At 44.7% G+C, this 21,218-nt stretch overlaps 1 protein-coding gene across 9 annotated transcripts in view; it reads left to right on the top strand.

Moving 5' to 3' along the window:
• stk11ip (serine/threonine kinase 11 interacting protein) overlaps positions 1-21,218 on the top strand; it is a 154,944-nt gene that overhangs the window by 66,173 nt on the left and 67,553 nt on the right. For all 9 annotated transcript variants that reach the window (XM_052014107.1, XM_052014144.1, XM_052014097.1 and 6 more), the window contains exons 9-14: positions 26-129; positions 1,381-1,470; positions 8,284-8,325; positions 15,235-15,381; positions 16,835-16,916; positions 20,039-20,410. In XM_052014107.1, coding sequence (XP_051870067.1) covers positions 26-129; positions 1,381-1,470; positions 8,284-8,325; positions 15,235-15,381; positions 16,835-16,916; positions 20,039-20,410 — 837 coding nt within the window. The remainder of the gene's footprint in view (positions 1-25; positions 130-1,380; positions 1,471-8,283; positions 8,326-15,234; positions 15,382-16,834; positions 16,917-20,038; positions 20,411-21,218) is intronic.

Below are 21,218 nucleotides of genomic sequence, written 5' to 3'. Positions count from 1 at the left end.
TCTTCCAGTGTACTTTTGTTTCCAGGATTGGAGCAGTTGTCACACCTGAAGTGCCTGGATCTGGCTTACAACGTGATCTCTGAACATGCAAATCTTGCCCCACTCTCCCATCTACACAGGCTTAAGGAGGTGAGTGCAGGGGTGGGGCACTGAGAGCTAAAAGGCTTTGGACCAAATACGGTAAATGGAATTAATATAGGTGGGTGCAGCAGTCAGCATGGACGTGATGGGCCGAAGGGCCTGTTTCTGTGCTATGCAACTTTATGACTAGGAATGAGGGAGCTTTACTCTGTCTAACCCGTGCAGTCCTTGTCCTGGGAGCGTGCGATGGGACAGTGTAGTGGGAGCTTTCACCCTGTGTCTGACCCTGGCTGTGTGTGATGGGACAGTGTAGAGGGAGCTTCACCCTGTGTCTGACCCTGGGAGTGTGTGATGGGTCGGTGTAGAGGGAGCTTCACCCTGTGTCTGACCCTGGGAGTGTGTGATGGGACAGTGTAGAGGGAGCTTCACCCTGTGTCTGACCCTGGGAGGGTGTGATGGGTCGGTGTAGAGGGAGCTTCACCCTGTGTCTGACCCTGGGAGTGTGTGATGGGTCGGTGTAGCGGGAGCTTCACCCTGTGTCTGACCTTGGGAGTGTGTGATGGGTCGGTGTAGAGGGAGCTTCACCCTGTGTCTGACCTTGGGAGTGTGTGATGGGACAGTGTAGAGGGAGCTTCACCCTGTGTCTGACCCTGGGATTGTGTGATGGGTCGGTGTAGAGGGAGCTTCACCCTGTGTCTGACCCTGGGAGTGTGTGATGGGTCGGTGTAGAGGGAGCTTCACCCTGTGTCTGACCCTGGGAGTGTGTGATGGGTCGGTGTAGAGGGAGCTTTACTCTGTGTCTGACCTGTGCTGTCCCTGTCCTGGGAGTGTATCCATTTCCCTCTACAGATGCTGCCTGACATGCTGAGTTCCTCCAGCAGCTTGTCTTTTGCTCCACACTGTCCTTAGTCCTGGGAGTGCGACGGGACAGTGCAGAGGGAGCTTCATTCTGTGTCTAACCCCTACTATCCCTGGAGACTCAAGAGACTACAGATGCTGGAATCTGGAGTGGGGGGGAGGAAAAAAACGAGCAGCTGGAGGAACTCAGCGGATCAGGCAGCATCTGTGGAGGGAGATGGACAGTCGACGTTTAGGGTCCTGATCCTCCAGCCGCTCATGTTTTGCTTCATACTGTCCCTGCCCTGGGAGTGTGTGATGGGACAATGTGGAGGAGGCTTTGTTTTTTCATTCCTCCTAATATCACGCTTTGTACACAAGAATATAGTGTTCTGAGTCTGTCCTTCTACAACGTGTTAAACAACACCACAGGAGTGTAACAAATAATGTCTTTGCTTGCAGCTCTTCCTTGAAGGGAACCCAGTGTATTACCTGAAAAATCACCGAGCCTGCACCATCTATCACCTTTCTCCCAAAGCTGCCTTCATGCGTGTAAGTCCCATAGAAACCTTGCGAGCCTGGAGTGGGGACACTGGTCACTGCCTGGTGCTGGTGTCCTGCTCTGTATTGCTGCTCAGAGCTGACTTTGAGAATCTGTTCGCTTTGACACCAATGTATTTGTGCATTGTGCCTTAACTGTTGCAACCCCTCTGTACCACTGGAAACATTGATGCCCTATGGAACTTCACAGCTCTTGCGTTCCCTGGCAAACCAGTTTCAGTTCCACAAAAGATCGCAGATGCTGGAAATCTGGAGCAACACACAAAGGAGCTGGAGGAACTCAGCGGGTCAGGCAGCATCTGTGGAGGGAAATGGACAGTCGATGTTTTGGGTCGAGACCCTTCATCTGGACTGGCTGAAAAAGGGCCCTAATGAAGGGTCTCGACCCGAACTGTCGACTGTCCATTTCCCTCCACAAATGCTGCCTGACCCAATGAGTCCTCCAGTATCTTGTGTGTTGCTCAATTCTACCCCTTAGCTTTTTTCTTTATTTTTCAGGCCCTGGGCGTTACTGATGGGATTAGCGTTTAGAACATAGAACAGTGCGGCATAGGAACAGGCCCTTCGGCCCATTGTGCCAGTGCTGATCCATGATGCCAATTTAAATTACTCTCATCTACCCGCACATGGTCTATATCCCTCCACTCCCCTGCCTGTTCCTGCCTGTGCGTCAGTCAGTCATGAGGAACCTTGTCAAAAGTTTTCTAAAGTCCATGTAGACAACACCCACTGCCTGACCCTCATCAATCACCTTCATCACCTCCTTAAAATAAAACTCTTATCAAGTTCCTACGACATGATCTCTGCCACATACAGCCATGCTGACTGTCCCTAATAAGTCTATGCTTTTCCAGTTGCAAGTAGATTCTGTCCCTTAAAATCTGCTCCAATAACATCTCTACCACTGATGTTAGGCTCACTGGCCTATAATTTTCTTGTTTGCCCCTATTGCCCTTTATTAAACATTGGATGTTCTCCAATCCATCCTTTATTAGCCCTTGAGGTGGAGGTGATGAGCCACATCCTGGAATTGGCACAATCCTTCTGGTGAAGGTGCTTCCACAGTGCTGTTGGGGAGGGAGTTCTAGGACTCGGACCCAGTGATGATGAAGGATCAGCAATGTATTTCCAAGTTGGGATGGTGTTGGAGTTGGAGGGAAACCTGCAAGTGGTGGTGTTGCCCTGCACCCGCTCCCCTGGACCTTGGCAGCAGAGGTCACAGGTTGGGAAGATGCTTCTAAGTCAGAAAGTGCAGTAGTCTGTGTATGGATTTAAAAGTTCTTATCCAGGTGTTACGATCCTCCCCTAGCCTCACATTCTCCCTCTGACCATTACCTCCAAAAGCAAAAGCAGAAACTAGAGCAAGGGCGGGCCATTCATCCCCTCAATTCTCCTGCTGTTAAATAGATCTTCAACACAATGCCATTTTCCTGCCGTATTCCTATATCCATTCTTTAATATCCAGAAATCTATCCAACTCTGTTTTGAATGATCTCAATGACTGAGCTTTCACAGCCCTTCAGGGTCCAGAATTCTAAAGATTCACCATCCTCTGCAAGAAGAAATTTCTCATCTCAGTCCATATGGTCTACCCTTTGTTTTGAGAATGCAGCTTCCAGTTCTGTCCTCCCCAGCCAGGGGAAGTATTCTTCCTGCATCCATCTCGTCAAGTGCTCTACCAATTTTTGTATGTTTCAATGAAGTTGCCTCTTATCCTTCTAATCTCTGAGCAGGCTAGGTCTCTACTCTGTAACATCTCCTTGTATGACAGACCCGCCACCCCAGGATTAGCATTCATTTCGAGATGCAAGGATGTAATGCTGAGACCTTATCAGGCGTTGGTCAGACTGCATTTGGGATATTGTGAGCAATTTTGGATCCTGTATCTAAGGAAGGATGTGCTGGACCTGGAGAGGGTCCAGAGGAGGGTCACAAGAATGATCCTGGGAATGAAAGGCTTAATGTATGAGGAACATTTGATGTCTCTGGGCCTGTACCTGATGGAGTTCAGAAGGGTGAGGGGGGGAATCTCATTGAAACCTACCGGATACTAAAAGGCCTGGATAGAGTGGATGTGGAGAGTCCTTTAGGAATAAAGGAACTGAGATGAGGAGGAATTTCTTCAGCCAGAGGGCGGTGAATCTGTGGAATTCGTTGTCACAGAGGGCTGTGAAAGCCAAATCATTGGGTGTATTTAAGGCAGAGATTGATAGGTTCTTGATTGGTAAGGGGGGTTAAAGCTTATGGGGAGAAGGTGGGAGAATGGGGTTGAAAACAAAAACAGCCGCAATTGAACGGTGGAGCAGACTTGATGGGCCGAATGGCTCCTATATCTTATGGAACCAGTCTTCTGAATCATTGCTGCATCTCCCCTATGGCAAGTATATCCTTTCTTAGGTAAGGAGACCAAAAGTGTGCCCTGTATTCCAGGTGTGTTGTCACCAAGGCCCTGCTGAGATCCTCTTCCAATAAAGGCCAACATACCACTTGCCTGTTGCACAATGGCACCAGGTCCCATTTGAGCATCAACATTTCCCAATCTGTCACCATTTAAAAGACGTTCAGCATTTCTGCTTTTTCACCAAAGTGGATTACCTCGCATTTTTCCACATTGTACTCCATTTGCCATGTGTTGCCTACACACCTAGCAAGCCTATATCCCCTTGTGGTTGCTTGGCACTCTCATCACTGCTTGCATTCTCACTTGGCTTTGTGTTATCAGCAGACTCAAATGTTACATTTGATCCCCTCAGTCAAATCACTGATGCAGATTGTGAATAGTTGGGGGCTCCAGCACTGGTCCCTGTGATATCTTGCTCGTCATGGTCTCCATACTCAAGAATGAGCAGTTTGTTCCCATTCTTTGTTTTCTAACCAATCCTCTACCTATGCTAGTATATTGCCCAGGTTTCTTGTTCACCAACCATCCTGTGTAGGACCTTGTCAAAAGCAGCCTGAAAATCCAAGTACACTACATCGACTGGGGTACACAGTGTATAGGAAGGATAGGCGGGTAGGCAGAGGGGGTGGTGTGGCCATGATGGTTAGTAATGATATAAAATCAGTAGAAAGGAAGGACATGGGTCAGAAGAGGTGGAATCCTTATGGGTGGAGCTAAGAAATAGCAAGGGTAAAAGGACAATAGTAGCAGTTATATAAAGGCCCCCTAATAGCAGTCAGGATGTGGACTATAAGTTGCAGTTAGAAATAGAAAAAGCGTGTCAGAGTGACAACGTTAAGATAATTATGGGGGATTTTAACATGAAGGTGGACTGGGAAATTCAGCAAGGCAGTGGATCTCAGGAGAGTGAGTTTGTGGAATGTCTATGGGACGGCTTTTGGAGCAACTTGTTGATGAGCCCACCAGGGGATCGGCTGTTTTGGATTGGGTGCTGTGTAACGAACCGGAGGTGATTAGGGAACTAAAGGTAAAGGAACCATTAGGAACTAGTGATCACAATATGATTGAATTCAGTTTCAAATTTGAGAAGGAGAAGCTGATAACTGGTGTATCGATATTTCAGTGGAACAAAGGAAATTACAATGGTATGAGAGAGGAGTTGGCCCAAATTGATTGGAAGAGTAAGCCAGCTGGAGGGACGGCAGAGCAGAAATGGATGGAATTTCTGCAAGAAATAAGGAAAATGCAGGATAGATATATTCCAAGAAAAAAGGTTTTGAATGGGGAAAAAAGGCACAAATGTGGATAACGAGAGAGGTGAAGGCTAAAAGAAGAGCAAAAGGGAGGGCATACAAGGAAGCAAGAATTAGTGGGAAAGCAGAAGACTGGGAAACTTGTAAAAACCTGCAGAAAGAAACTAAGAAGGTCGTTAGGAAAGAAAGGATGAATTATGAAAGGAAGTTGGCAGATAACATTCGAAAGGATACTAAGAGTTTTTTTAAATATATGAGGAGTAAAAGAGACACGGGTTGATATAAGACCGATCGATAACGGTGCGGGAGAGATTATAATGGGTGATAAAGAGATGCCAGAGGAACTAACTGAGTATTTTGCATCGGTCTTCACTGTGGAGGACATCAGCAATATACCGGATAGTCGGGTCTCAAGGGATGGAACTGAGTTCAGTTAAGATTACTAGAGAGAAGGTGCTAGGAAAACTAAATGGACTAAAGACTGATAAGTCTCCCAGACCGGATGAGGTGCATCCCCAGGTTCTGAAGGAGGTGGCTTTAGAGATTGCGGAGGCGCTGGTGATAATTTTCCAGGAATCGATAGACTCCGGCATGGTTCCGGAGGACTGGAGGGTCGCAAATGTAGTTCCACTGTATAAGAAAGGTGGGAGGCAGCATAAAGGAAATTACAGACCTATTAGTCTGACATCGGTGGTGGGAAAGTTATTAGAATCGATCCTCAAGGATGAGGTTATGGAATACCTAGAGGTGCAAGGCAAGATAGGTCCAAGCCAACATGGTTTCGTGAAGGGAAGATCCTGCCTGACCAACCTATTGGAGTTTTATTGAGGAAATCTCAGGTAGGGTGGATAAGGGAGAGGTTGTAGATGTTGTGTATTTAGACTTTCAAAAGGCCTTCGACAAGGTGCCGCACAAGAGACTGATTAATAAGATGAGAAGTCATGGAATTACAGGTAAGATAACAGAATGGGTGGAGCGTTGGCTGGTTGGCAGAAAGCAAAGGGTGGGAATAAAAGGATCCTGTTCTGGTTGGCTACCGGTTACTAGTGGTGTTCCGCAGGGGTCGGTGTTGGGGCCGCTTCTTTTTACTTTGTACATTAACGATTTGGATGATGGAGTAAATGGTTTTGTGGCTAAGTTTGCAGATGACACCAAGATAGGTGGAGGAGTAGGGAGTATTGAGGAGACAGGAAGGTTGCAGAGAGACCTAGATAGTTTAGGAGAATGGGCAAGGAAATGGCAGATGAGATTCAATGTTGAGAAATGTGCAGTTGTACACTTTGGAAACAGAAATAAATGGGCAGATTATTATGTAGAAGAGGAGAAAATTCAAAGTACAGAAGTACAAAAGGACTTGGGGGTACTCATAGAGGATACCTGAAAGGTTAACCACCAGGTCAGATTGGCAGTAAGGAAAGCGAATGCTATGTTGGCATTCATTTCGAGAGGTATAGTGTATAAAGGTAGGGAGGTGTTGATGAGGCTCTACGGGGCACTAGTGAGGCCTCATTTGGAATACTGTGTACAGTTTTGGGCCCCATATGTTAGGAAGGATGTGCTGATGTTGGAGAGGGTTCACAGGGGATTTACGAGGATGATTCCCGGAAAGGAAGGGCTTACATATGATGAGCGTTTGTCGGATCTTGGACTATACTCACTGGAGTACAGAAGAATGAGAGGGGACCTCATGGAAACATTTAAAATGTTGAAAGGACTGGACAGAGTAGATGCGGCCAAGCTGTTTCCCTTGGTGGGTGAGTCCAGGACCAGAGGACACAATCTTAGAATTAGAGGGCACAGGTTTAAAACAGAGATGAGGGGAAATTTCTTTAGCCAGAGGGTAGTGAATTTATGGAATTCCTTGCCACGTACAGCAGTGGAGTCCCGATCATTGGAGGCGTTTAAGGAAGAGATAGATAGGTATCTAATTAGTTAAGATATCTAGGGATATGGGGATAAGGCTGGAAATTGCGGTTAGAATAGTTTTTTTAGCTCATGGAGCAGACCCCCTCCCCATTTCTCATTTCTTTTTTTCTTTCTCCCCTTTTCTTTGGAGCAGACTCGATGGGCCGAATGGCCTACTTCTGCTCCCTTTTCTTGTAATCTTCCCCCTTGTCTACTCTACCAGATATCTCCTCACTCCTACAGATTAATCGAATGTGCTTTTCCTTTCACAAGTCCATGTTGATTCTGCTCAATCATATTCTCATTCTCAAAGTGTCCTTTATTACAGACTCCGGCATTTTCCCCAACTACAGATGTCAGACTAACGGGTCAGTAGTTCCACATTTTCTTTCCCCTTTTCTTAAATAGTGAGACCACATTTACTCCCCTTCCATCTCTGGGAACCACTCCAGAATCTACAGGACTTTGGAACATGATAACTGGAATGTTGAAACCCATTTTTTCAAAACTCTGCAATGTAGATCATTAGGCCCTTTGGATCTGACAGTATTTAGGCTCAGTAACTTCTCTAGTAGTATTCTTTTACATATACTAATGTCTTATTTCATCACTTACACCGAACCCTTGCCTCTCTGGTATTTTTTGACTTTGTGAAGGTGTTCACACAGTTTTGTTTAATCCTCCCCCATTTCTTTATTCCTCATTATAAATCCTCCCATCTCCGCCTGTCATGGATTCACAGTCACCCTCACTTGGCTTTTCCTTGTTACGTACCTGTACTTGTGCTCTGTTGTCTCTCGATAGTTTAGTCTTGTATTCTATTTTCCTTTTGAATTCTGAAACACTCCCAATCCTCAGACTTAACTCCATAAACCCTTTCGTTAGATATAGTGTTAACTTTTGTTTTTTCTTTAATCCATGGTTGGACCACTTTTGCTCTCTGTGCCTTTTTAAATGACTTTGTTGCAAATATGTAATATTTATTTAAATACCAGCCCTTTAATGTAAGTTTCCAAACCTACCACTGCCAACCTGCTCCTTATTGTTTCCTTTGTATAGATTGAATGATATCACTTCCACAATTATGGGAGAGTTCTATGATGTGTTTACTTCAGGAGACCCCATTACAACAAGAACATTAATGTACCTTATTAGGGTTAGGAGGTCTCTTAAGCCTGCAGGTCAGTGCCTTGGGGGCTAAGACTGGCTCTCCAGTTATTCTGATGGTTTGTCTTTTTTTTACAGCTGGTTTTGGATGGAGAGCCAGTCACTATGGCAGAACTTAATGTAAGTATCTGGATCCAATGTGGCTGTTTTATACTGTCAGGCCCTGGGGAGTGTTGTAGAACAGAAGGACCTTGGAGTACAAGTACATAGTTTGCTGAAAGTGGTGTTGCAGATGGACAGGGCAGTGAAGAAGGCGTTTGGCACAGTGGCCTTCATTAGTCAGGGCATTGAGTATAGAAGTTGGGAGGTTATGATTTAAAAGAGACCTGAGGCAGGTACAATAACAACGTTCAAAAGATATCTGGATAACAAGTAAATTACTGGCCAACCAATTAAAAATTTCCAGAGCTGGACGACAAATTAATTTCGAAAGCCAATGGCGAGAGGACAACTGATCCTTTAGAAATAAATGATACTTTTAGAGAATTCTATTCTAAATTTTACAGTTCTAAATTTCCCAAAGATAATACTGTAATGGATAATTTCTTTGATCAATTAAATGTTCCCACACTTTCCACTGAAAATCGAAAACAGTTGGATCAATCTATTACATACGAGGAAATCGCCGAGGCTGTGCGATCTCTACATTCTGGAAAGACTCCAGGTCCAGATGGATTTCCTGGAGAATTCTATAAGGCCTTTTCCCCTTTGCTTATACCTCATTTATCTGCTGTCTTTTCGGATTCTTTTAAATTGGGTAGACTACCACAATCTTTTTATTAAGCTTCTATTTCACTTTGTATGCGCTTCGTACAGACCAATTTCACTACTTAAAGTGGATGTTAAAATTTTATCTAAAGTTGTAGCTCGTAGATTGGAAAATATCTTACCTTCAATTATATCTGATGATCAGACTGGTTTTATTAAAAATTGATATTCTCATTTTAACATTCGTCGTTTATTGAATATTATTTATTCTCCCTCTAAGGAAATATCGGAATGTGTGATATCTTTAGATGCTGAGAAGGCCTTTGATCGGATTGAATGGAATTACTTATTTAAAACCCTAGAGAAATTTAATTTTGGGCCTGATTTTATCCAATGGATTAAATTACTTTATTTATCCCCTTCTGCTCGAGTTCTTACTAATTCTCAAAACTCTAAACCTTTTAAACTTCAATGTGGAACCAGACAGGGATGTCCTTTGAGCCATTTGCTCTTTGATTTGGCCTTAGAACCTTTAGCTATTTCTTTCGGAGAATCTGGAGATATCTTTGGTATCTCCAGAAGAGGGATTGACCATAAAATTTCTCTATATGCTGATGATTTATTACTCTTTATCTCTAATGTTGAAGCCTCCTTACCTCCTATGCTTTCTTTACTTTCTCGCTTTAGTCATTTTTCAGGCTACAAATTGAACTTATACAAGAGCGAACTTTTTCCTTTGAATAACTTGGTACCATTTGATATTAACATTCCCTTTAAAATTGTAAGAAATCATTTTACCTATCTGGGGGTGTCATTTACTAAAAATTATAAGCATTTATTTAAAGAAAATTTTTTCACCTTGCTACACTACGTGAAAAGGGTTTTATCAAGTTGGTCTCCCCTTTCTATATCATTGATTGGCCGAATTAATGTTATTAAAATGAATATTTTACCTAAATTTATATATCTATTTCAGGCTTTACCTGTTCTTATTCCTAAATCCTTCTTTGATTCTCTTGAGTCAATTATATCTTCTTACATATGGAATAATAAACATCCTAGATTAAATAAAGTTCACCTTCAGAAGGTTAAAAAGAATAAAGGTTTAGCCTTACCTAATTTTAGATTTTATTACTGGGCAGTCAATATACGAAATCTTACGTTTTGGTCACATTACATTAATCAAGAGGCTTGTCCAGTATGGGTCTCTTTGGAAATTAACTCTGTTTAAAAAAAAAATTCTATTATCTCTTTGCTTGGTTCTTCACTTATAATATCATTAAATAAACTAACAGATAATTTAGTAATTAAACATGCCTTGAGGATTTGGGTACAATTTAGAAAATATTTTGGTTTATTGAGTTTTTCTTTGTCCAGTCCCATTTTCTCTAATTACTTTTTTAAACCTTCTATGACTGATGTAGTTTGTAAAGAATGGGACAAATTAGGTATTACTTGTTTTCAAGATCTGTTTGTTGGAGGAAACCTTTCTTCGTTTGAACAATTGTCTACCAAGTATAATTTACCAAAAACTTTTTTTTAGATATCTACAAATTAGAGATTTTCTTTGATCTCAATTACATTCTTTTCCTTTGTGTCCTGATAAGAATTTATTAGATGTAATTTTTAATTTGGAACCCTTTCAGGATGGTTCAATATCTAATATTTATGACAGATTATTAGGAATGAGTAAGGTTCCACTAGATAAAATTAAAAATGCTTGAGAACAAGATTTGCAGATGTCAATTTCCAAGGAAACTTGGAATGAAATTTTCAAGTTGGTTAATACTTCATCATTGTGTGCTCGTCACTCTCTCCTTCAATTTAAAGTGGTCCATAGAGCTCACTTGTCTAAAGATAAACTATCCAGTTTTTATTCTGATATATCTCCTTACTGTGATAAATGCAATAACGGAGTGGCTTCCTTAATTCACATGTTTTGGACGTGTCAGAGTCTTACAAAATATTGGATGGAGGCCTTTCATACTTTTTCTGTACTTTTCAAAATAAATGTTAAACTTAATCCTTTGACTGCACTATTTGGGATTGTTGGAGAAAAAGATACAACTTTGAAGGCTTCTGATTTACACATTCTGGTTTTTATTTCTCTTATAGCCAGGAGAGCAGTATTGCTTAAATGGAAGGAAGCTACTCCGCCTACGCATGTTCAATGGTTACGGGATGTTATGTCATACTTGAATCTAGAGAAGATTCGCTGTTTAGTTTTTGAATCTAACCTAGACTTTCAAACCCTGTGGGGACCCTTTTTTGAATTATTTTCAAAATTTCTGATTTGAGGATTAAAACGCAGATATTGGCTGACAGTTACATTTTTTAAAGGTTTTTTCTTGCTGTTTCTTCTATCCAACAGCTTCGGGTTTTGGTAGTGGGGGTAGATTTCTGTTGTAATAAAATATTTCAATTTTTTTTCTTCCTTTATTAACTAACTACTATGTGTGATTATTGATTTAGAGTATTGTAATCCTAAATACGATTTAACGCAATGTATTCAGTAGTATTTTTACTCTCTTTCTTGTTGCATGTACTCTGTATTTTTTTTCATGGATTTAATAAAAATATTGTAAAGATAACTACATGGATAGGAAAGGTTTATGGGCAAATACAGGCAGATGGGACTAGCTTGGTGGGCACCATGGTCAGCATGGACAAGTTGGGCTGAAGGGCCTGTTTCCATGCTGTATTGCTATGATTCTCTATTCTTTTTAATGTTTGTTCACAGGATGTACATGATGCTGCAATTTACTGTCCATCTCGAATTGCTTACAAACTGAAGAGGTAGTGAAGGGTCATGTACAAGTTACTGCACTATAGGAAGGTTGTGCTGAAGAGAGTGCAGAGGAGACTCACCAGGATGTTGCCTGGATTGGAGGACTTCAGTTATAGGGAGAGATTGGATAGGCTGGGCTTGTTTTCCCTGGCATAGGAGATTAACAGTAAATGGTGGGGCTTAAGGAACACTATTGAAAAAAGAGACCTGGGGTTCCAAGTACATAGCTCCCTGAAAGGGACAACACAGGTCGATAGGGTGGTGAAGAAGTCATATGGCATGCTTGCCTTCATTGGTCGGGGTATAGAATATAAGAGTTTGGACATTCTATTTATGAGGAGAGACTACGGGAGCTAGGGCTTTACTCTTTGGAGAGAAGGAGGATGAGAGGAGACGTGATAGAGGTGTACAAAATATTAAGAGGAATAGATAGAGTGGACAGCCATCGCCTCTTTCCCAGGACACCAATGCTCGATACAAGAGCGCATGGCTTTAAAGGAATGGCTGGGAAGTTCAAGGGAGATATCAGAGGGAGGTTTTTTACCCAGAGAGTGGTTGGGGCATGGAATGCGCTGCCTGGGGCGGTGGTGGAGGCAGGTACATTGGTCAAATTCAAGGGATTACTAGATAAGCATATGGAGGAATTTAAAATAGAAGGATATGTGGGAGGAAGGGGTTAGATAGTCTTAGGTGAGGTTTAAAGGTCGGCACAACATTGTGGGCCGAAGGGCCTGTATTGTGCTGTACTGTTCCATGCTGCCAAATGGTTAGGCCGCACTTGGAGTATTGAGTGTAGTCCTGGTCACCATACCATTGGAAGGATGTGGTTGCGCTGGAGAGAGTGCAGAGGAGATTCACCAGGATGTTTCCTGGATTTAGTTGTGAAGATAGATTGGATAGGCTGGGTCTTGCTTTTCCTGTAGCAGAGGAGGCTGAGGGGAGACCTGATAGAAGTGTGTAAGATTATGAGAGGAATCTTATTAGGTTTAAGATAAGACGAAGGAGGTTTAAAGGGGATCTGAGGGGAAAGTTTTTTTTTTTACACAGAGTGGTTGTTATCTGGATCTCGCTGCCGGATACAGTCACTAGGTTTATGAAACACTTCGACACTTAAATAGGCAAGGTACAGAAGGATACAGTCCTAATGTGGGCAAATGGGATTTGTGTAGTTGGGCAAAAAGCTGCATTTAAAAAAAAATTAGATCACACGAATATAGGAATTGGAGTAGGCTGCTTGGCCACCATTCAATATAATCAGGGCTAATCTCCCCCAGTTCCCGGTAGCCTTCAATTCCCCAATCTTTCAAAAAAGTATCGGCTACAGGAAGGATGTGGAAGCCATGGAGAGGGTGTAGAGGAGATTTACAAGGATATTGTCTGGATTGGGGAGCATGCCTTATGAAAACAGGTTGAGTGAACGTGGCCTTTTCTCCTTGGAGCGGCGGAGCATGAGGGGGGACCTGATAGAGGTGTATAAGATGATGAGAGGTATTGATCGTGTGGATAGTCAGAAACTTTTCCCCAGGGCTGAAATGGTTGCCACAAGAGGACACAGGTTTAAGGTGCTGGGGAGTAGGTACAGAGGAGATGTCAGTGGTAAGTATTTTACTCAGAGAGTGGTGAGTGTGTGGAATGGGCTACCAGCAACGGTGGTGGAGGCGGATACGATAGGGTCTTTTAAGAGACTTTTGGATAGGTACATGGAGCTTAGAAAAATAGAGGGCAATGGGTAAGAGGGCTAGTAATCTCTAAGGTAGGGATATGTTCGGCACAACTTTGTGGGCCGAAGGGCCTGAATTGTGCTGGAGGTTTCCTATGTTTCTCCAGCGATCCAGCCTTTTCAGGGAGTTCACTGAACTGCCCTCAGTGCCAACCAGCCATTCTTTCCACCATGCCATTGGTCATTGGTGTATTATTGTCACATGTAACGAGATGCAGTGAACAGCTTTTGTTTGCTTGCCATTCCAGACAGATCATTCCATACGCAAGTACATCGAGGTAGTACAAAAGGAAAAAAGAATGCAAAATATGGTGTTACAGTTACAGAGAAAGTGCAGTGCAGGTAGACAAGTGTAAAGGCCACGATGAGGTAGATTGCAAGATCAAGAGTTGATCTTTATCGTATAAGAGTTCCGTTCAGGAGTCTGATAACAGCTGGATAGAAGCTGTCCTTAAGCCCGGTGGTGTGTGTTCTCAGGCTTTTGTATCTTCCTCCCGATGGGAGAGGGAAGAGAGAATGACCGGGGGTGCGAGGCAACGGGAAGTGTAGACAGATTCAGTGGAGGGGAGGCTGGTTTGCGTGATGGGTTGGGCTGTGTTCACAATTCTGCAATTTCTTGTGGTCTTGGGCAGAGCAGTTGCCATACCGAGCTGTGATGCATCCAGATAGGATGCTTTCTATGGTCCTTCTATGATTTCCAGTTTCTCTGTTGCTATTATTTGTATCTCTGGTTCTGACACATACTTATTTCTCTCATTATGCCCATGTAGTTTTATTCCTTTGTCATTTCTACTGTTAACTTGTCTCCTGCACTTCGCTTTCATCTGCAAGTTTGGCATGATCAGTGCCTTGTACCCACCAGTGCTCTAGCTGGACATGCCTATCGCCCAGATGTATCATAGCTCAGTGTTTACAGCATCTTGAGCCTTGTTTTGAATGAGGTTGTTGTGTGCAGGGTTTCTCGCAGTTAGAGTGAACGGGATGTGACACTGGAGCAGATGGGGTCAGTGACAGTGTCTCTGATTCATCCATGGAACTGTAGCATCATCAGGACTGATGCTCAGTCTCGTCATCGTGCTGCTGTTTGCCTTGATCCCTGTCACACCGTCGGTGAATCCGTCAAAGTAACAGAGACTGGTGCACATCTTCTATCTGGCCTTGGCTGAACTGGTGATTTAAAGTGTGTGTCTCTGTGTGCTCGCAAGCCAGCCTCCCTTCCATTGACTCCCATCTCCACTTTCCGCCGCCTCAGGAAAGCAACCGACATGATTATGGCCCTTGCACTTTATTTGCTAACTGCACTATACTGTACCTTCTCTGTAGCTGCCACACTATATTCTGCCTTCTGTTTTCTTTTTACTACCTCGATGTACGTGTATGGAGTAATCTGTCTGGATGGCACGCAAAACAAAAGCTTTTTACTGTATCTCGGTACACATGACAATAGTAAACCAATATTATCCTCATGGTGTATAGAAGATGATTGGAGGCTGCTCGTTACCTGTGGAGTCGAACGCCATGCACATTATTGACGGAGGATTGGACCCATGGTGCTGGGGGTGGAGGGTTGGTGGGGAGCAGTAACTCACTGTGGTGGTTAGGTTGGAGTGGAGGGGACCAGTGATTCCCTCGGAAGGTCAGGTGGTGAGGCAGGGTGTTTGTTGTGGTCAGGGGGAATTGTTTGTTGATGTGACCGCAGAGAGCACAGTGGTGACCCGCAGGGTCCTACAGCAGTCACGTTACCCACACAGGCTGTGTCTGCTGATGTCCTTGAGTATTATCCTGATTTTTTTTTTTTGTTTTGCCCCTTCAGTACCTCCCGAAGTCTGGCAGGCTCATTGGGCGTCACTCTCCTCGGGGCAGCGTACTCAAGAATGTTCTGGAGTCCTCAACACCCAGTGACCACAATGATTGCTTACCTTCACCAGACAGTGTTGGTGGCCCACTCACAAAGAAAAAGGTAAATGTTTCAACCTGTAGGTGTAGAGCAGCCTCTGTCCCATTAAATCGGCCCTCAGTCAGCACTTTGTAGATTCCTAAACTGCTCCCTGTTTTGGGGCATGTTTCCACATATGGGGCACCAGGACTAGGTGGCATTAGTCACAAGACAAACATCAGTAACTCTGTAGAGAAGTTAGGAAAATTTCTGCCCCTCCCCTCGAGCAGTGAGAAAGTAGAACCCATTCCTTTGGATTGCTCCCTTGAAGAGCTGCACACTAAAAATATTGAACTCATCGGTCAAAGTATTGTGTAGAGGAGTTGGGACGTCATGCTACAGCTGTACAAGACGTTGGTAAGGCCACATTTGCAGTATTGTGTGCAGTTCTGGTCACCCTGCTGTAGGAAGGATGTCATTGAACTGGAAAGGGTGCAGAAAAAGATTTAAGATATCTTTATTAGTCACATGTACATTGAAACACACAGTGAAATGCATCTTTTGCGTGGAGTGTTCTGAGGGCAGCCCGCAAGTGTCACCACGCTTCCGGCGCCAACATAGCATGCCCACAACTTCCTAACCCGTACGTCTTTAGAATGTGGGAGGAAACCAGAGCACCCAGAGGAAACACACGCAGACACGGGGACAACGTACAAACTCCTTACAGGCAGTGGTCGGAACTGAACCCGGGTCAATGGCACTGTAATAGCGTTACGCTGACTGTTATGGGGACTGGAGGGTTTGGGTTACAAGGAGATACTGGACAGGCTGGGACTGTTTTCCCTGGAGTGAGCAAGGCTGAGGGGTGACCTTGTAGAGGTTTATAAAATCATGAGGGGCATAAATAAGGTGGATGGTCATAGTCTTTGCCCCTGGGTAGGGGGGTCCAAAACCAGAGGGCATAGGTTTAAAGTGAAGGAGGATCTGAGGGGGTACTTTTGCACACAAAGGGTGGTGGGTGTATGGAACGAATGGCCAGAGCTGGTGGTGGAGATGGGTACAATTATGACATTTAATAAGCGTTTGGACAGTTACATGGACAGGAAAGGTTCAGAGGGATATGGACCAAAAGTAGGCGAAGGGACTAGCTTAGTTAGGCAACTTGGTTGGCATGGACAAGTTGGGCTGAAGGGCCTGTTTCCCTGCTGTACACCTCTATGAGACCTGCATTTGTATGACCTCCACAGCCAAAAAAGTACTGCTGTAATGCAGGAAAAATAATTCAATTTGTGTATTGGTAGCTCCCACAAGCTCTAATCTTGATGTCTAATTATATAAGTGTCTGTCTACTGAACCACTGCTGGAATACCCACTACTGAAGCATGCAGAGGAAGGGAGCGAGGTACTTTGTGGAGCAGAAGCACCACTTGGAGTTGGGATGAATGGCCTGTTTTGGCTCTGTAACTGGGATGTCTCAAGACTTGTGTGACCCAGCATTTATTTATTTATTTTCCCCAAACAACCCACCGCAATGCAGAGCAAGGTCAAGGTGCGGGCTGCCAGTATCTCAGAACCGAGTGACAGCGACCTGGAGGTCCGGAAGAAGGTGGCCCCATCTCGTGAGTAGCTGCTGCTTCATCTGCTCTTCCCCGTGAGGTTGAAATGCTAGTCTGAGGGCTGGAATCCTAAGGAGGCAAGAGGCGGTGTGCTTGCTTAGCAGACTGGATCCTGGGTACAGACATATCTGGGGATGTTTTGGAGGTTGAATGTTTTACTTGTGCTCCCACTCATTGACTGCACAGCTTCATGGTTACAGATATGTTGGTTTGTCCTTTGAGGTCCTCAAAGTGTGAATTGATTCGTTTTGGGAAGTTAAACCAGTGTAGGACATGCAAAGTGAATGGCAGGGCTCAGGGGAGTGTTGTAGAACAGAGGAACTTAGGGGTACAAGGAAAAGTCCTCCTCAGCTTACGAGTCCCCAAATTGTGTACAGCCCATATGTCGGAATGAGCATTTAGGGGACCGGAGGGATGGATTTCCCAGCTCGTGCATGGCTGCAAGCTTTTTCTGCATTGCGGAAGCTCTGTTCGTGGATCTATTTCCGACGTACAAATTGTTCAGATTACAAACAGTTCACAGGAACGGAACCCTGCTGTACCCTGGGGAGGACCTACACGTATCTACAGTCTCTTGTATCTCCATGGTGGCAGTTTTACCTCAAATATATAGTAATGTCTCAATAAGCTCCCTGAGACCCCCCTGAAACTGGTCTAATACCAGTTGCCTGCTCTCAGCATGACCTCCTACTCTCCAGCTCATCCCAGCACCGATGTGGAGTCAGCTGCCCTATTGCACAGCTTGACTCCTGCATGGCATGGCTGTCTGCCGAGAGTGCAGGTTATATTCAGAGAGCTGTGGTTTCCAGTCAAGTGGTTGATAACCGCCCACATAAACCATGGTTAGGTAAGGAGGACTTTCAACAGCTGTGGGCAGTCCCCAGGGACAATACCGAGGTTCTAGTTATGAAAGAACTTTGAGCCTGAGGCGGAAGTGACTGTGGTGATCTTGTAGAGAAAGTTGAAATAGCACTAATAGTTCAGAGCAGTCATTTGGTTCAGAGCGGAGGAGGACATTGGGGAATTCAATACCCACAATTCACACCTCTTCAACTTCAAAGCATATTTTGGGCCAATGTCTTCAGAGGAAGATGAAGGAGGAACTCAGCGGATCAGGCAGCATCTTTATCTGGACTGGGTCTCGACCCGAAACGTCAGTTGTCCATTTCCCTCCACAGATGCTGCCTCACCTGCTGAGTTCCTCCAGCACCTTGTGTGTTGCTCCAGATTACAGCGTCTGCAGTCTATTTCTCGTACAGACCTGCCAGGCTGCCACCAGTTGGTAATAATGCAAACTTAACATTTTTCTACTAGATACAATTTATGAAACACTAACTTGCTTTAACTTAGCTGTTTCTTCCACTCTCCACCCAGTCCCACTGGCAGGAAAGCCTTCGTTTCTGCGTGGTAATGAGTAAGACTGGCAAGGGGGGCAAGTTGTTGGTGGGGGGGGGGTGGGTGGGGTGGAGAGTCAGGAAGCACAAGAAAGCACAGCAGTGAAAGGCACAGATATCTGCTGGAGCACTCGGTACGTGGGTGTGCCTGCATGTATGGAGGCCTTTTATTAAATGTTTTGGTTTATTATTGTCACTTGTACCGAGGTACAGTGGAAAAACTTGTCTTGCAAACCGATCGTACAGGTCAATTCATTACACAGTGCAGTTACATTGAGTTAGTACAGAGTGCATTGATGTAGTACAGGTAAAAACAATAACAGTACAGAGTAAAGTGTCACAGCTACAGAGAAAGTGCAGTGCAATAAGGTGCAAGGTCACAACAAGGTAGATCATGAAGTCATAGTCCATGAAGTCATAGGGAACCGTTCAATAGTCTTATCACAATGGGGTAGAAACTGTCCTTAAGTCTGGCGGTATGTGCCCTCAGGCTCCTGTATCTTCTACCCGATGGAAGAGGAGAGAAGAGAGAATGTTTCGGGTGGGTGAGGTCTAATGTACTCACATTTTGGAGTGTAGTCATCACCGGCAAGGCCAGTATTTATTGTCTGTCCCTAATTGCCATTGAACTGGGTAGCTTACATGTTTCAGAGGCATCTACGTTGCAAGAGCACTTAAGTAAAGAGGAAGGACTGGAAGACATTGGGTTATTGACACACAACTCGGGTCTTTGGATTGTTGCTCCGGGCCTTTGGTTCATTGACTTACCTGCTGCACCAGCACCATACCCTTGTGTCTTTCTGGACCCACTTACCGCTTGACCATTTGTGAATAAATAATTTGTTTCATTCCCTTGCTCTGCAGCTCTCACTAGTCGGGAAGTCCCCGGATGGTGGGATCCTTGATGATAGATGCCGCCTTCTTGAGGCAGCGCCTCCTGCAGATGCTGTCAATGGTGGGGAGGGCTGTGCCCGTGATGGACCGGGCTGTGTCCACTGCTCTCTGCAGCCTCTTGTGTTCCTGTGCATTGCCATTTCCATACCACGCCATCATGCAACCGGTCAGAATACTTTCAACAGTGCATCTGTAGAAATTTATTTATTTATTTATTTATTAGTCACATGTACATCGAAACACACAGTGAAATGCGTCTTTTTGTATACTGGGGTCAGCCCGCAAGTGTCGCCACGCTTCGGGCGCCAACATAGCATGCCCACAACTTCCTAACCCCTACGTCTTTAGAATGTGGGAGGAAACCGGAGCACCCGGTGGAAACCCACACAGGCACTGGGAGAACGTACAAACTTTTTAAAGACAGCGACTGGAATTGAACCCAGGTCCCTGGCGCTGTAATAGCGTCACGCTAACCGATACAATGAATTGTAATGAATTGACCTGTATGATCGGTATGCAAGACAAGTTTTTCACTGTACCTCGGTACAAGTGACAATAATTAACCAATACCAATAACACTACTGTGCTGCCCTCTACGTTGCCATTACCATGCCATTTGTTTGAGTGATTGGTGACGTGCTAGACCTCCTTAACCTTCTAAGAAAGTAGAGGCACTGGTGCACCTTCTTCGTGACTATGAGGGGAGTAGAGATGTAGAACATGATAATTTTGCCTCGGATTGGGAGGGTGAGAGGTGTGGAGGAGTGAGTTTGAACCAATCTTTGTTAATGAAAGTTCCTCGTGTCCCTTTCTCATTTGGGTGCTTCCTCTCTGTAGACATGGTCTTGCAGCATCAGGAAGACATTAAGAGAATGGATGAGCTGCGGGGACAGATCGGTGATGACTGGCTGCGTTACCAGCACTACCTCAATAGCCCCGACGAGGAGGTGAGGCGAGAGCCGGCAGTCAGCAGCTCTGCCAAGGACGAAGCCGACACCTCCGCCAGCATCCTCATGGGCAGCGGCAGCTTGGGGGACGTCTCTGAGGATTCGGCTGACCCTGGCAAGGGGGAGGAGGCAACCCTCACCACCACTCTCCAGGACGACCAGGGGGAGTGCACCCCCTCCAGCTACCTCGCCCCCGAGGATGGGGCTTGCGCTGATGAATCTGTGACGATAGTGGAAAAAAGAGAAGAGGAGCCTGTGAGAGGTATGGACAGTGTGTGGTCATACATCCAAGCATATAAATTAGGAGCAGAAGGAGGCCACTTGACCCTTCAATTCTACTCAGTTACATAGAGCACACAACATGGAACAGGGCAGGAACAGGCCCTTCAGCGCATGATGTCCATGCCGAACACAATGCTGAATTAAATGTCTGCCTGTATGTGATCCACATCCCTCCATTCCCTGCATATCCATGTGTCTACCTAGAAACCTCTTTAAAAACCACTATCGTATGTGCTTCCACAACCACCCCTGGCAGCCTGTTCCAGTCACCCACCGCTCTAATTTTAAAACAAAATTGCCCAGCACACCTCTTTTAAACTTTCCCCCTCTCACCTTAAATGCATGTCTTCTAGTATTTGACAGATCTACCCTTGGAAAAGATTCCGACTGTCTGCCCTATCTCTGCCTCTCAGAATTTTATAAACTTCTATCAGGTCTCCCCTTGCCCTCTGACACTCCAGAGAAAACAACCCAAGTTTGTCCAACCTTTCCTTGTAGCTCATACTCTCTAATCCAGGCAGCATCCTGGTGAACCTCTTCTGTACCCTTTCAAAAGCCTCCACGTCTTTCCTGTAATGGGGCAACCAGAACTGCGCACAATACTCCAGATGTGGTCCAACCAAAGTTTTATACAGCTGCAATGTGACTTCCTGACTGTTATTCTCAATAAGATTTAATAAGATCACATCTGATCTGACTGTAAACTCAACTCCATGTTCCCACCTATCCTTTTAATCTTTCACCACTCCCCACCCTACCCCCTTGCTATCAAGTATCCATCTTGCATC

This window comes from Pristis pectinata, chromosome 1, assembly GCF_009764475.1.
Source record: "Pristis pectinata isolate sPriPec2 chromosome 1, sPriPec2.1.pri, whole genome shotgun sequence".
NCBI lineage: Eukaryota > Metazoa > Chordata > Chondrichthyes > Rhinopristiformes > Pristidae > Pristis > Pristis pectinata.
Note: the sequence above shows the minus strand (reverse complement) of the source record. Positions and strands in the feature narration are given on the sequence as shown.